This window comes from Marmota monax, unplaced genomic scaffold (genome assembly GCF_021218885.2).
Source record: "Marmota monax isolate L192 unplaced genomic scaffold, Marmota_monax_Labrador192_F-V1.1 WCK01_AAM20220418_F8-fsc00052, whole genome shotgun sequence".
NCBI lineage: Eukaryota > Metazoa > Chordata > Mammalia > Rodentia > Sciuridae > Marmota > Marmota monax.
This window is the reverse complement of record NW_026693473.1, coordinates 3,919,490-3,937,031: the sequence shown is the minus strand read 5'-3', so window position 1 is coordinate 3,937,031 and position 17,542 is coordinate 3,919,490. Positions and strand designations below refer to the sequence as shown.

The window sequence follows — 17,542 nt, the reverse complement described above, 5'->3', positions numbered from 1 at the left end:
CAAGGCAAGCACTCTACCAAGTGAGCTATATCCCCAGCCCCCAGTATAAGTTTCTTTATAAAAGAAAATTACTTTAAAAATATTTGACTTTAAACACAGTAAATAAATAACACTATAGGTAGTATGTAGATAGGCAAAAATTAGAGAGGTTTTGTTTTGGATGATTTTTCAAGATAGATTTCTCATAGGAAATAAAAATATTTAATGAGTATTTTATTAATTATAAACTGATTAATGGTTGCTGAAAATTACTATCTCAAATTATCTTTTAAAAAAATGGAATTATATTGAGGTGCCAGTCACTACCACCCAATGACCACAAGTATATTTACCTTAATAGCCTACAAAAGCTGCGTCGATAACTTAGCCTCTGGCTAGCTGCAGCAACACTGGGAGGAAGAGGAGGCCGGGGTGGGAAATAAGCTAGTGTTGCAGAGAATATTAAGCAGACAACTCCAAATTCTGAAAGAAAAAAAATTAGTAAAGTGTTAACCAGTGACACAAAAAGTTGAATACTTCAAGTATTTATTTATTTAAAGAATATTTACTGAGCATCAAATAAGCCCTAGATATATAAAGATAGGCAAAACATAGCACCTAGCCAAGATAGCTCAGTCTAGTGGGAAAGACAGATATGTACAGATACAAAGTTCAGCAGGTCACAGGTAGGAAGTCAGGCTATAAATAAAGAAGCATGGTAGTCCAATGACACACCACATAGTCAAAAAAAATCAAGGGAGTACACAACTGTTACTCTATAGAGAAATCTCATTCAAACCAACAATACCTTACTATAAAAGAGGTCTAAGATGGTTGTCTATAAGTAGGGTACTCAGAAAGAAAGAATATGAAAGAAATTTGGCAAAAATAGAATAGAACATTTGTTTGATCAAGGATAGGATTTCTGATCCATATGTAGGACAGATCCAATTTATAGACAGTACAGGAAAATTTAACAAGACAAGAAAGCATCCAGAATTAACAAACCAGGGGCTGGGGTTGTGGCTCAGTGATAGAGCGCTTGCTCTATGCATGAGGCACTGGGTTCGATCCCCAGCACCACATAAAAAAATTAAATAAACAAAATAAAGGTATGTGTCCATCTACACCTAAAAATATTAAAAGAAAAAAAGAAACCAAGAGGCAGCAAATTAAAGCACAAACCTAGCTAAATAAAAATATTTAATGAGTATTTTAATAAGTCTAGCTAAATATTAATCAGAAGTAAAATGAACAGTCAAACCACACTAGTTTGGCCTTATTACAAAAGGGAAAGTTCTTAGGACTCTCAATTCTTCCCTCCACAGCACAGATTTTGTTAACTGTGCCCAATTTTAAGTAGAAAAGCACAACATTAATAAAAATACTGGAAACTTAGATGACAGACTCATCCGCGCCATTAACTGACTTGTTACAAAAGTGAATCCCAGTAAAGGGAGTTGACTTAGTAGTTTCTAGGGGTCTTTTCTGTTGGATAATTCTATTTCTAGGGATATTTTCTTAGGAAAAGGGACAATAATTCTATAAGACACTTAACCATATATCATTTTAGTTAATTCAACTGTAAATTTATAGATTCCTAATTCTGAAAGACAAGATTGTTACCAAATTTTTTTGGGATTCTCAATCTCTTTATTCTTTGTCAATCTAAAGAGCAACAAGAAGTTAATGAGTTATTTTACCTTACAGTTCTTTCTTTTAATTATTAATAACACTGAGCATCTTGAATATACTTATTAGTTATTTGTATTTGTTCTGTAATATCCTCATTCATATTCTTTGACCATCTTTCTTTTTTTAAAATATGTTTTTAGTTGTATATGGACACAATATCTTCATTTTATTTATTTTTTTTAATATGGTGCTGAGGATCGAACCCAGTGCCTCACACATGTGAGGCAAGCACTCCACCACTGAGCCACAATCCCAGCCTCATTGACCATCTTTCTATAGACATTTTTGTAAACAATTTCATGGGATATTATTCATATAAAATACGATTCACACATTAAAGTACACAGTCCAATGGTTTTTAGTACATTTATATAACAGTGCAACCATTATAATTTTAGAATTTGGGGGAGGGCAGGTATCTGGGATTGAACTCAGGGGCACCTGACTACTGAGCCACATCCCCAGCTCCTATTTTGTATTTTACTTAGAGACAAGGTCTCACTGAGTTGCTTAGAACCTCCCTTTTGCTGAGGCTGGCTGTAAACTCACAATTATCCTGCAACAGCCTCCGGAGCCACTGGGATTATAGGCACGTGCCACTGTGCCCAGCTCAATTTTAGAATTTTTTGATCATCTCCTAAAGAAACCCTATAACCCATTAATTCCAAATCTCCCAGCTCTAGACAACCACTAACCTATTTTTAGTCTTTACGGATTTGAGTATTAGGATATTTCATTTAAGTGGAATCATAGAATATACAGTCTTTTGTGAGTGGCATCTTTCAATCAGCATGTTTTCAAGGGTCATCCATGTTGGAGCATGAATCAGTACTATACTTTCTATAATTGTCAATACCATGCCGTCTTGATTCGTTTTGTAATTATATTAGGTATTTATTTATTTATTTATTTACTTATTTATTTTTGCACCAGGGATTGAACCCAGGGGCACTTAACCACTCAGCTACATTCCCAGCCCTTTCTTATTTTTAAATGGAAAGATGAATCATAAGATTTTTATTTTTTAAATTTTTAAATTTGTTTTAATTAGTTATACATGACAGAATGCATTTATGCACTTTAATTTATCAGTCATAGATGGGACAAAATTTCTCATTTTTCTGAGTGTACATGTTGCAGAATCATTGGTCATGTAGTCACACATGTACATACAGTAATAATGTTTGTTTCATTCTATAGTCTTTCCTATCCCTGCATCCCCTCCTTAACGCCCCCATCACTTCTCTCTACTTAATCTAAGGTAACACTATTCTTCCCCAGTGTCCCTAGACTTTAAAAAAAATTTTTTTAGAGACACGGTCTTGTTGAGTTGCTTGGGGGATCATTAAGTTGCTGAGGCTGGCTTTGAATTCTCGATCCTCCTGTCTCAGTTTTAAAATTGAGAAACATGAGTTGTCCAACACCTTTTTCAAGATTGTTTTGGCTATTCCTGGTCCCTTGCATTTCCATCAATTTCTGCAACAAAGGCAGCTGGGATTTTAATAGGGCTGCACCAAGTTTGTAGATAAATTTGAGAATATTTTTTCAGTATTAAGCTTTCCATCCCATGAACATGGGATGACTTTCTATTTTGAAGGCCTTTAATTTCTTTCAATGCTGTTTTGTAGTCTTTAGAGTATGCTATAGATTTGTTAAATTTACTCCTAAATATATTATATTATTGATAGTATTATAAATTATTTTCCTAATTTCATGTTTGGGTTGATCATTATTAATGTACAATCAATCGATTTTACACATTAATCTTGTAAAATCTTGCTGAACTCATCTTTTAGATCTAACAGTTTGGTAGTGAATTCCAGATAATTTTTCTATATTTAAAATCATGTATTTTTCAAAAATTTCCTTTTTTCCCCCTCCTTTCTTTCCAATCTGGTTACATTTAAATTTCTTTTTTCTTGCCCAGTGATATTGGGTAGAACCTCCAGCACAATGATAAACAGAGGTGCTAAGAGTGGACATGCTTGTCCTGTTTCTGATCTTAGGAGGACTGCTTTCAGTATCTGACAATTAAATATACCGCATTTGTGTTTTTTGTATATTTTTTTATTAGGTTGAGGGAATGCCTGTCTATTCCTAGTTGTTGATTGTTTTATTTTGAAAGGACACTGGATCTGTAAACCTTTTTCTTTATCTCTTCATATAAGCACATTTCCCCCTGTATTCTATTGATATGATATATAACATTAATTGAGTTTTGAATGTTAAGTCAATCTTGTATTTCTGGGATGAATCCTACTTGATCATGGTGTACCATACTTTTTATAAGCTGATGGATTTGGTTTGCTAGTATTTTGTCTAAGACCTTTGTGTCTATATTCCTAAGAGATCTTGGTCTGTAGCTTAATTTTCTTATGTGCTCTTACCTGGAATAATTTAAGAGTCTCTAACTATTTGAGGCAGCAATTCTAGCAAAAGTATTTTTAATGTACTGAAGATTCATGGGGCAATATTTCAGAAAGGCAGACTGGGAGACTGAAAAGGTGTGAAAGCACTGAGGAAGTGACTGGAAGCTGTGAGCAAGGGCTTCCTCCTGACTGCATGGGAGCCCTGAACCAGGTAGATGCAGGGCATTAATACACGCCTAATGGTGTCTAAAACTCAGATATTTAAAATATACAATGATGGCTTAGGTTTTCAATGAAATGAATGATATTACTAATATGAAGTTTTAAAACTTATGTCTTCTGTTTTTAGGTTTCCTTGTGTATGTATGTAGTTTTACATTTTCAGTTTTTTTCTTCAAAAGGAGAGGAGTCTGTTTTAGTTTTATTCTTTAGAAGAAATACCAGATTTTGAAATGTAAATCTGATGTAAACTTCAGAGTGTGATCTTTGCCTACACCATGGTGAACTTCAAACCTTTTCTTTAGCCCTGCTTGAGGTCTCATGTCCTGGCTTCCCTCTCTAGTTTCTCCTATCACCATTTTCACCAGATCTAAGCCATTCTGGGCTTTCAGTAGCTTGAATGTACCAGGTTCTGTCACTTCATTGGGCTTCTTCTTCATGGTTCTATTTTATTCTTCCTTCTGCTCACTCTATTTGGTTAAGTCTCATCCCTTGGAAACCTTGGATGCTGCATCTCTAGGAAACTACTACACAACCAAAATGTGAGCTAGGCACATCTCCTTCAAGCTGTTAGAGCAATTAATGCCCAGCATTCTGTTCTACAACTGTTTATTTGCCTCTCTGTATTCTTTAGGATACCAAAAGGTCTATTGGACCAGGAACCATATCCACCTCAGTGCCTAGCACAATGACAAATACACAGGAGCTCAAAATGTTTGTTAAATTCATAAGTGCATATACAAGTTAAGACAAAACTTGGCATAATCTGCTCCCTTATCTTTCCAGCTTCATTTCCTACCACTTGCTACCAATACTCAAACACAAATTCATACCACTACAGCTATATTAAATTATGTGTAGTGTCCTGGACATGCTGAGCTCTCTCATACCTTCTCTGACTTTGCAGTGCCATTCTCCCTGTATGGAATACCCTGGCCTACCTGACTGGTCAGTGAACTCCTATAAAATTCCTAATTTTTCTGAATTATTACATCTTGATGAAACCTTCTTTGACCCTTCAACTTCTCTCCAAACCCAGGCAAATTAGTCTTCCTACCTCTGTATAGCTTTATTTGTATTATAATTGTCTCCTCATTGATCGCAACAATTCCTAATGCTTAGCACAGTGATTGTTATATAGCAAACACTTATAAGAAGTATTCTTTATGCAAAAAAAAAAAAAAAAAAAGAGTCAGCTAGAAAACAGAACAGATTTAAGAAGATCTATAGGGTACTGTAACAGGGTGGCCTGGGACTCAACTTCAGAAACAAAAAGGTCCAAAGAGAATGTTTTGGAAAAGTCAATATCCCTAATTAATAGACGAGGGGGGGGGAGGGAGGGAGGGAGGAAAATAGAATAATTTAGGTCATGGCAATGCATGCCTAGGTTCTAGATCTCAGGAAGCTGAAGTGGGAAGATGGCTTGAGTCCAGCCTGGGTAACACAGTGACATCTGTTTGAAAAGAAACAAGCAAACAAACTACAGATAATCAAGCTGAATATGATTGAGAACAGGACAAATAATGGGAAAATTGCAAGGGAGAAAATGGGTTTAAAAGCTACCAATTATGCTTGACAAATGTTTGTAGTCAACCATGATGTGTAGTTTTACAAACTGGGTAAGATATTTAGAAAAGACATTAGAATATGTGTTATGTAATACTTCACTGTAAACAAATGTAAAGAGTAAAATTAAGAAAGACCTACTGTGTAGATGGGGTAGAGAGAGAAGATGGGAGGGGAGGGGAGGGGGGATAGTAGAGGATAGGAAAGATAGCAGAATACAACAGTCACTAGTATGGCAATATGTAAAAACGTGGATGTGTAACCGATGTGATTCTGCAATCTGTATATGGGGTAAAAATGGGAGTTCATAACCCACTTGAATCAAATGTATGAAATATGATATGTCAAGAGCTTTGTAATGTTGTGAACAACCAGTTAAAAAAAAAAAAGAAAGACCTACTGTGTATCAAGAATATATGTTAAATTTAGTAACTTCCCGGGAAGGCTGTAGGTTTTAAATAGGCATCTCCATATTATAAAACAATGAAAGCACATTATGTGCATTAGCTATGTCAGTCCTTCTAACTATTTCATTTGAGGTGATCTGGTATACAAAGAGTAGACTAAAGTATAAACAGGAAAAGACTTCAAATTACCTGCATACAACACAGTCTCAATGCTGTCTTTAATATGAGCCCTGCTGTTCTCTGCAGTAAGAAGTGGTGATGTCCCATTGGGAGCTGGAACAACAAGAGGTCCAACTAAAAATGCACATGCCCCACCCAGATAACTGAGCATGGAAGCAATCGCTGTGGCAGTGGCCCGTTCGTCTGCAGAAAACCAGGTTGTGGAGAGGAATGGTGCAGCATTCATAACAGTTGGACCTGCCAATCCATTTAACATCTGTCCTCCATGGATTAATCTGGAATTTAAAAAATTAAAATAATGTGAGGTATATGAAGCAGGCATTTACCAAGACAGGAATAAATTAGCCAAATAGCAGTTTAACTATGGCAATAAAAACAGATCTCTGTAAAGCATAAAACACACTAAAAGGTAAGCTGACATTACTTAAAAGTTTTGTTAATCCTCTATGAGGGAGATCAAATACAGTAATAGTTGCCATTTATTTATTTCACAAATATTTACTGAATCCCCTGATTTATGCCTCATACAAAACTAAATACTTAATATTGCCTTGGCTCATTTGATTGTCATAACAATAATGTGAAAACAATAATGTCAATTGTTTTCCCTGTTTATTGAAACATAAAAGCTTACGCTTGGAAAGATTAAGAAACCTGCCCAAGTACCAACAGACACAACTAAAATTTAGACCTAGGTCGGACTCCAAAATATGTGCTCTATCTACTAGCATGCCACTTGTTAATAGACATAATAAGTGCCACTGGACACAACTGAGCTCAACACTTCATACCTACCCTTTTCTAGGTACTGGGGGAAAAAAGTCAATGTAGTATCTTCTTATAGCAAAGAAATTGGTTGAGGATCAGAGGACCTGGGTTCCAGCTGAGTTCTATAACCAGCTAGGTAAATGACCCTAGGAAATATATAACTTTGGTGGAATTCCATGTCTTCTCCCATAAAATCAAGAGATGAATTTAAATTCCACATGTATTTCCTGAGCACCGGTAAGACAAATCTTCGCGATGGATTGAACATATGCATACATACTTTCAGTCCTAATACTCTGATGCTGATTTTAATGACGAGTAGTTTCTTGTTTTCCTTCCATTTGTTCTTTTGTTCATCTTTTCTCAATATTATACTTAACACTCTTATGCCTTGCTGACCAAACCCTTTGCCCCATTGCTCCTGCTACCCGTAACATATACCTTCACATTCAAGAGAAGACTTGAAGGAAAAAAGAAGTCTTAAATTAAAAAAAAAAAAGTCTAGACAAGAAATGGAATATGGTCAAACTCTTTTGCCATGGAATTAGAGGAAAGGGAAGGGACAATATAGCTGACATTTTTATAACACTGGAATTATAGTACCTGAGATTACTGTCACCATGCCCAGCTATTGTTCAGGTTTTTAAGCAGCGTGTGAGTCTCATATATATATTTTTAATTGGCAGCTTAAGTCACTTAGAAAAAACATTTTATGAATGCAGAAAAAAATAACAAACATATGGGGAGATGTAGGGCCCTAATGTAGAAATGAGTGAGAAGTAAAATATGTCACTTAGATCTGCCCATATCATCATGTATGTTGGAAAATTATGTGAAAGTAAAATATCTCCAAGTATCATTAATGTTATTAAGAAAATGGGAGAGATTTTAAAATCTTCTCATGTAAGGAGAACAATTTTCTGGATGATAGAAATGATTTTAAACTGTTTCTGAAATCAAACAGTTCCTCCAAAAGCCAGTGGATCTTATGATGCCCCACCACAATTAAATCAACATTTGAAATATTCTTGAAGCAAAGTCTTAAGTGGTCCTAGCCATGACTTATGATGGCACGACAATCAGAGAATGATAGCTCATAAAGGCAACTTCTTTTCTATTTAATACTTTTAATGGGGTGTTCTTGAAAGACTCATCTAGAAGAAGGGTTAGAATGAGTAAAGTTTATTATGCCTAAAACTGTCAAGGGTAAAGGAGAACATGGAAGAAATAATCTATCAAAAACAACAAACAGGGGCTGAGGTTGTGACTCATTGGTAGAGTGCTCGCCTAGCACACGTGAGGCACTGAGTTCAATCCTCACCACCACAAAAAAATAAAAATAAAAATAAACAAATTAAAGGTATTCATATATAGAGTATAACTTATTAAAAAATAACAACAACAAAAAAAGATAGTATGAATTATCAGAGTTAAGGTATAAAACTCCAACTCCTGTGCAGACTTAACTCTTTGTTACCTCTCAGTACAATCAAGAATAGACTAAGCATCAAACACAAGTCATAGAATGTGTGCGTGTGAGACAACTTAAGGGCCAAGCAAGACCATTTTACTCATTCTCAGATCAGAATATCTCGCAACATGACACATATGCTAAAGTAATGTCCACAGAAGGTAGAGCACTAGTGACATTGCAGATGGGTTTTAAGTTTAGAGGTCTATGAACTACAAACTCAGGAAGCTAACCTAGAGCACATGAATTAGCAGAGTAAAAGGTCATGTCAGGAAGTAAAACAAGTTGACTTGGTGTTTAAAAGTTTCTATTATTAAATAATTTATATGCATTTTGCATTAAAAGTAATCATATACACATGTACTCTTCATAAATGAGCTCAGTTAAACAGAGGTCTATGGGATCTTGGGGTTACCCACTAAATTAATGAAAAACCTGGTAGGTAAATTGAGTTCCACTCTTCCCAGCGTCTTGAAGTTTTCCAAAACATAGTCCTATTCCTTAGACCTATACCACAGAGCATCTTAGGACTTTGCAGTTACGGATATAACTGACCATAAGCACTGTTGTTCTAGTAACTGTAATGGTACATTCATTTGTAATATCAAGATTTGCATGTATGTCAGATACTATTTTTTATTCCTTGCCATTAAATTATCCCATTTTATAAAATGAATTTGTAAAAATATATTTAAAATAAAATTGTTTAATATATAAAATCTACATTTTCCATTTAATGGCAATGCAAATTTAGAGACGTATTTCTAGAAAAATGCTGACCTTAAGGCATAATAAAATAAAGTCATCTAGATATTAGATATTACTATAAACTTTCTTTTTACAACCCCTGGAACTTGTACATGCTAGGAAAATGCTCTACACCTCTGAGCTACATCCCAGCCCTTTTGTGATAGAGTCTCATGAATTTTCATAGTCTGGCCTGGCTTGATCTGATCCTCCTGCTTTAGCCTCCTGAACAGCTGATATTACAGGTTTGTACTACTGTGTCTGGCTACCAAAAACTCTTTAAAATGACAACAAAGGAAATGAAATAATAAAATGTTTAATATAAACTGCATTTATTACTTACTCTCTCAACAAACACGTATTAAGTGTTTGTGTTGGATAGGTACTGTGATAGGTATGTGGATATAGAAAAATTAAAAGCCAAAGTCCTTGCTTTTAAGAATCCCTAAAAGTAGGGACTGGAATTGTGGCTCAGCAGTAGAGCGCCTAGCATATGCGAGGCCCTGGGTTCGATCCTAAGCACCACCTAAATAAACAAAATAAAGATATTGTGTCCAACTTCAACTAAAAAAATAAATAAATATTTTTTAAAAAGAATCCCTAAAAATAGGTGAAGAATGACCTATCAGCCTGTATTAGGAACATAAGGAAAAATAAGGCAATAATTAGGCCTGCCCTAATGCTTGTGGGGCCTAGACAAAGTATACAAATGCAGGTCCCTGCATGTCCTTCTCTTCAACATCTAGCTCTGGTCTATAACATCAAGGGCTTTGCATATATGTGTATGTAGCTACGGGTCCAGGCTTTACCTAAGGTCCAGCTGTTCCCTTTCAAACATCTGTCCCTTAGCTACCCCTAGGGCCTAGACATACACACTAAGGATTCAGTCTACCCTTGGAAAAATTGGCCTGGGAAAGCAGCCTGATGCAGGAATTTGTGGGGTCTTGTGTAACAGCTAGCACAGACTAGAAGGAGGTGAACAGGGCAGGTGTATCTCCTTGGTCTTATAAACTCCTCACCCCTCAAAGAATGATGAGCCTAAAGAAAAGCCACAGTGGGGCACCTGCAGGCATGGAGTCCAAGACAGGGACTGTGACAAAATTTTAAGGTGGTACTAGCAATAACAGTGGGGAGATGAAGGAAGCGGTTGTTTGCCAAACTGTTAAACTGATGTTACATCATATGGCCATGGAAATGACTAGATATTGGGAAGGGAGGCATCCATAATTCTGTAAACATGTCCAGGAAAGGGCTGGACACAGGCCAGAAGCTAAGAAAAGAGGTCTGAGCTGAGACTTACATGTTGAAATTGGACTGCATCAGGCATAAAGACTGGAGAATGCCAACAAAGTAAAAATAGTCAAAGGAAGAGTCATCTAGAAAGACGATTGAGAAGGATCTCTGACAGAGGCAGGAAGGAAATAAAAGACTGGTGCCACAACAAGCAAGGAGAGGGTTTCAGGAAGATAAGAATGAATTGCTGACAGTGTCTTGCCAAATAAAAAAACCATTTCTGATAACAAATGTAACCACTGGGAAAAAATAAAACAAAAATAAAAACAAATGGAACCACTGGAGTTCAGCAAAAAGGAGGTCATTTGTGATCTGAATAGAAGCAGTGTCAGCAGAATATTGATTTCAGAGGGCAGATGTGTGAAGAAATGGAAATTTAGATTTAGACTATTCATTCTAATGGCTGGAAATAGTCAGGAACAAAACAAAATTTCTCAAAGTCAGAAATCTGAAATTCATCAAAGTCTAAAATTTACCCTAGCACCAAAACCGATAACGAAGTCTAAAACTTTGGAAGCTGACATGACACCATCAATGGAAAATCCACACTTGACCTCATGTAACAGATCATGGGCAAAATGCAGGCACACTGAAAGTAATTTATAAAATTATTTTCAGGCTATGTATACAAAATGTATATAAATCACATTTGGGCCCCATCTCTAAGATACCTTATTATGTATATGCAACTATTATAAAATCTGAAAACACCCAACTCTAAAAAACTGTGTTTCTAAGCATTTTACATAATGATTACTCAACTTGTACAAGCTTAGCAAAGTGATAAACCCCCTGCTAAACAGACAATTTGAAATGAACATTTTCTCTATCTCATATATTAAAAGATAAAATGAGCCAGGGCACACAACTGTAATCCCAGTGACTCAGGGGCTTGAGGCATAAAGATCAGAAGTTTGAGGCTAGTCTCAGCAACTTAGAAAGACTCTTTAGCAATTTAGCCAGATGCCATCAAAAAAAAAAAAAAAGTTAAAGGACTGGGGATGCAGCTCAGTAGAGGGGCTCTGGATTCAATTCCTGTATAAAAATAAATAAATAAATAATATAAAATGTAATTTGTGATTGGCCCAATATACTTGTCCAGAAGCTGGTTTTCAGAAACTACCATCTACCTATGCATCTGACTATTAACAAAGACATGGAAAAACAGAGAGGCAACTCACAATCTTTGGTAAAGTGAAGTCCATCACATAATTCAACATTAAATTTTCTGTGTCATCATTACAAACCTTAGGTTTATTTTGCCAAAGTTTAAGTTGTAGGTCAGAACCGTGGCTTCTGAAGTCTCCATAGTGCCTCCACAAAGGCAGGGTGGATGCTCTTAGGAATGCATGGACTGATCTAAGTGAAGGGTCAGGTAGTCACTAAATTACCCAACTAAACTGCATTTTAAAAATCCTTGGGGGATATAACTCAGTTGGTAGAGTGTTTGCCTTGCATGCCCAAGGCCCTGGGTTCAATCCCCAACACCACACACATACACAAAATCTTTGCCAAGTTATCAAGTAATGCATATATTATGAAAATCAATATGAAAAATGGTGACTAAAATTATTCTGGAAAAATATTTTTTAAAAAGATGTTGAAAAAACATCTTTTTTGAAAAAAGATATGAAAAATTGTAGCTCTATATATGTAATAAGAATTATAATGCATTCTGCTGTCATTTATTTTTTTAAAATCAATTAAAAATTTTAAAAAGTAAAAATAAATTAAAAGGATGTTGAGGGTAGTAAAAGCAAGGCCAGTGTGCCATTACTGTTTCAAGCACAGTGGGCTTGGGGTGGGTGGCCATATGTCAGGGATATGCAGTGGCAGTTTTTTATCCTGGGCAAGAAGCTCTGCAGCAGAGAGGGAGCTGCCTGGAAGCTGACTAGGTGATATAAGGGCCAACTGCTGGTGTCCTTACTGAATCATGAGCCTAATAAATGTCAGTACACATTCATAGCAAAAGGACTGCCTGCCTCTTGCACCACAGTGTATCTGTCCAACTGCAAGCCTATTCTCTGCTGCTCATGTCCCAGCTTTCTCATATTGACTCCTTAACTCCCTCTGTTTGCCCTCCACCCAACTCCCTTTTCTTCCTTTACCTCAAGTCTTTTTTCTTTTCTTTTTTCTCTTCTTACCTAGCTGTTGCCTACCTCTGAAATCTAGTTCATCCCATCCCTGCAAGCCAGGTGGAAAGATGGATAAAGAAGTTCCCTAGCAGGCTGAAAGACTAAATCAAAGATACAGAAGTACCTCTAGCATCAGCAGAGCTGAAATGGTAGAGATAAGAGGGCCCAACTGCTGCCGACAAGTGTCAGTACTGCCTAGGCTCGCTAACTTGTGGGAGGTGAGGCCAGGACTAGAAACCAAAAATTAGAAATGATCTCATCAGTCCACAAATCTTTTTACTTTCCCACATGGTCTTATCTGAAGGCTCTGTTTATAATAGGAAGAGTAAAAAACCACTGATTGTTAAGATAACTTCAACTTCACATATCCAAAGGCAAACAGTACCTGGCATATCTTTAAAGACCTACTTTATAAACCTCTAGCATATTATTACCTGGCATATCTTTAAAGACCTTCTTTATAAACCTCTAGCATATTATGACTAGCACTGATAACATCTGAGTTAGCTTTTTAGAAATTTAACAATTACTTCCTCAGTGTAAGTTCAATGTTCTTAACTTATATTCTGTTTTTTTTTTTCTTGTTATTGTTGTTTTTTGTAAGGGGATTGAACCCAGGGGCACTTAACCACTGAGCCACATTCCCAGCCCTTTTTTGTATTTTATCTAGAGACAGGGTCTCATTGAGTTACTTGGGGCCTTGCTAAGTTGCTGAAGCTGGCTTTGAACTCACAATCCTCCTGCCTCAGCCTCCGGAGCCTCTGGGATTATAGGCATGTGCCCGGCCTATGTATTTTTAATATGAAATGGAATAATTTAAAATACTTAGCTCTAAGACTTAATATACTAACAATTCAGAAACTTTCTCCCAATTCCTAATCATTCTACATGAAAATAAACTCACAGGTTACAGGATTCTTGGATATTGCAAATGGCAAAGATACTAAAATAGCTTTCCTTCATTTAGCTCAAGAAAAGAGAGTGTTACAAAAAGGGCCAGAAATGTTATGAGTTAATGAATACTAGATGGGGTGGAGGGGTGGGAGAGAAAAGGAGGGGGCAGGGGGTTAGCAAGGATTGTGGAATGTAATAAACATCATTATCCAAAGTACATGCATGAAGACATGAATTGGTGTCACCATACTTTATATACAACCAGAGATATGAAAATTGTGCTGTATATGTGTAATAAGAATTGTAATGCATTCTTCGATCATTTACTTTTTAAAAAATCAATAAAATTTTTTTAAAAAAAGGAAGTTAAGAGAAATAGAGATGATGATAGAAAAGCCTCACATCTTTAAATACTTTTTTTGTAACTTCAGTTTTCTTTAATGAAAATCTGTTATACTTTTATTTCCTTTAATGATTTTGGTCAATTATAATTCAATTAAAAATATCTTGAATATCCACTATGGTCAAGGTATTTGCAGCTGGACACTGATCAGAATATGAAGATGGGTGTTACAGCCCTGTCCCTGAAACACTTAAGATAATAACTTATCAGATGCCAATATATAAAGAACATAAAACCAATGAAAAGAATTTGAATTAGATACAAGAAGACTTAGCTTCTAGCTGACTTTATTAATCTTTGGTGAATCATTTATTCTCCTTCTGTTTCAATTTCTCCAATCATATTTATTTCACAGATAATACTCTCTTAGCAAGGTACCTGGGAAAAACAGACTGAGTTCTGGTCTAAGAGAAATCTAGCTCCCCACATTTTGTCTTATATTTTTATTGTCTCAAAATTTTTATTTTGTCCTCTTAATTTAAAAGTTTTATATACTCACAGTAGGAAATTTTAAAAAGAAATGCCTAGAGAAGAGAAAAAAATCATAAATTTAACTAAACCTCAATTCACACAACCATTATTAATATTTTGATTTTCAGTCTTTTTTTTTCTTTCAGCTTTTTACCCAATGCATCCTTCCCTGAATCATTACTTAAGCATGGGTAATCACAGAAATCATAATGAATATACAGCTTTATGCACTAGATCATTTTAACATGTAATCTATCAGGTCAATAAGGCAAAGTATATGAACATTTAGCCTTCTAAACATACTACAGAATTGTTCTACAGAAGGATTTGTAATAACTTACATTTCCATCAGTAGTGGTCCACAGTACCTGCTTAACCAACATTGAGTACTACTGTTTAATACACACACATAGATACACACACATACACCTTGGTGTGTTTAGTTTTTTCTTGCTGTTATAACAAATTACCTTAAACTAGTGGTTAAATGACACATATTAGTTTTAGGTTCTGGAAATCAGAAGCCCAACATGATTTAAGGTGTTGGGAGAGAATCTATTCCCTTGACTTGTCTGGCTTCTGGTAGCTACCTGAGGGAAAATATAGAAGAGATTAGGCAGTCAGGGCAAGATGGTAAGTAAGGAGGTTGGGGGCAGAACCAAAAGAGCATGGAGAGGGTCTTCTGATGAGGTCAACTTCCTGCTTGATGAAAGTGCCTGTGGATACAAGCAGGGGACCCAATCAGACAGATGTTTTTATACTCTTGCTCCTAAGCTGGGATCCACAATAGAAAAACTAAAACAGATGCATGGATAGAGGGGGCACCAATCAATAATAGTGAGGAGCATGTGGACAGAGGAAGTGATAAGGAAAGGAAGAAATTTCAGAGGCCATATAATCCCCCACTGAATTCCCAGCTCTGGCCCTTCCTGTTCAGAAGTCTGTTTCTATATCTCTGTTGCCTTTGCAATAAACCTACTTCTTGCTTGCTATCTCTTTGCTGAGCAGAAACAATTAACCCAGCACCCCTGGACAGCAGCATGCCCATATGCGCACACCTGTGATCCCATCAGCTCTGGAGGTGGAGGAAGGAGGATCACAGGTTCAAAGCCAGCCTCAGAAATTTATGAGGTGTTAAGCAACTCAATGAGACCCTGTCTCTAAATAAAATACAAAATAGGGCTAGGGATGTGGCTCAGTGGTCGAGTGCCCCTGAGTTCAATCCCCAGTACCAAAAATAAAAAATAAAAATAAAAAGCCAGCAACTGTGATTTGAGTCCTTTCCTAATTTCCTCTTCTGTTTGTTTTAAAGATTTTTGTGATTGCATCGGTCCCCCTTCCCCTTGGACAGCCCAGGACATGCTCCCTATTTTAAGGTCAGTTGATTATGATTAGCGAGCTGTATCAGATTTTTGTTACTAAACAAAATATCAGACACAGGTTATTTATGAGGAAAAGAAGTTTTTTGGCCAGCAGTTTTAGAGATTGAAAGTCCAAATGGCACAGCACCGACAGTGTGGAGAGGGCTACTTACTTAGTTGTATCATCTAGTGGCACCAACAGCAATGGTGGGAGAACATGGGAACAGTCAGAAGCATGGAGAGTACAGGTGGCTGGGATGAAAGGGAACAACAGGCTTCTTTCATAACAGCTTTCTTGGAGAACTAACCAGAGAGTTCCCTCAAGAAATACTTCATGCCTAGAATGACTTAAAGACAACCCACTATGTCCTACCTCTTAATGATTCCATGACCTCTCAATTCTGCCACCTTGTAGACCAAGCCTTCAATCACAATGGACCTACTGAAGACACCCAAATCATATCCAAAGCATACCATAAGCTTAATTCCATCTGCAACCATGGTCCTCTCTGCCACATAATGTCACATTTATTGGTCTAGAAGATTAGGACATGGATATGGAGGGGGAGTTACTCTGTTTACTCACATTTGTTAGGCCAAAAGGCATTTCCTTATCTTAACTTGCATTTCTTTTTGGTACTTGTCTTTTTCTCTTGGTATATTACACTTTGAATGAGTGCTTTATATATTTATCTACATTATTTACCTGTTATTGTTCTTATTTTGACAAATACTTTTTCCAGTTAATCTATTTTTTTGAAGCATTTAACAATTTATAAGTAGTCAAATCTATCATTGTTTTTCTCTCCTTTGTTTTCATGCTTAGGGAAAAAATCCCCATCTAGAGATCAGATAGATATTCTTAACTATAGTTTTTTCAGCCAAGCCAGACCAGAGGAGGAAGCAGGCGCATGAGTGCTTTATATATTTATCTACATTATTTACCTGTTATTGTTCTTATTTTGACAAATACTTTTTCCAGTTAATCTATTTTTTTGAAGCATTTAACAATTTATAAGTAGTCAAATCTATCATTGTTTTTCTCTCCTTTGTTTTCATGCTTAGGGAAAAAATCCCCATCTAGAGATCAGATAGATATTCTTAACTATAGTTTTTTCAGCCAAGCCAGACCAGAGGAGGAAGCAGCCCGGCGCCAGCCAAACCAGACCGGAGGAGGAAGCAGCCCGGCGCCAGCCAAGCCAGACCGGAGGAAGAAGCAGCCCGGCGCCAGCCAAGCCAGACCAGAGGAGGAAGCCCGGCGCCAAGCCAGACAGAAGGGGGAAGACCGGCGCCAAGCCAGACCGGAGGAGGAAGCCTGGCCCCTCCCCGTGTGTTAGTCCGGAGGAAGCCCATCAACCCTTAAAACCCATCAAAGGGGGTGTGGCTACCAGCACGGTTCTGCAGCTGATCCAGGTACCCGGTTTCCAACTCCCCCACCCTTAGCTGCGATAATTCAAAATATTTCCCACAAGCTTTTGGGGGTTGTAGCTATCAACGCAAAACAACAACTGTACAGGCACCTGGTTTCTACCTCAGAGACTAGAGTAGGGAAGATACAGGTGGAAGCTCATTTCCTTTCACACT

General features: G+C 36.7%; 1 protein-coding gene across 2 annotated transcripts in view; it reads right to left on the bottom strand.

Moving 5' to 3' along the window:
- Slc49a4 (solute carrier family 49 member 4) overlaps positions 1–17,542 on the bottom strand; it is a 137,314-nt gene that overhangs the window by 59,489 nt on the left and 60,283 nt on the right. For both annotated transcript variants that reach the window (XM_058583498.1, XM_046457926.2), the window contains exons 3-4: positions 6,425–6,690; positions 333–462 (exon numbers count right to left, since the gene is read on the bottom strand). In XM_058583498.1, the coding sequence (XP_058439481.1) occupies positions 333–462; positions 6,425–6,690 (396 nt within the window). The remainder of the gene's footprint in view (positions 1–332; positions 463–6,424; positions 6,691–17,542) is intronic.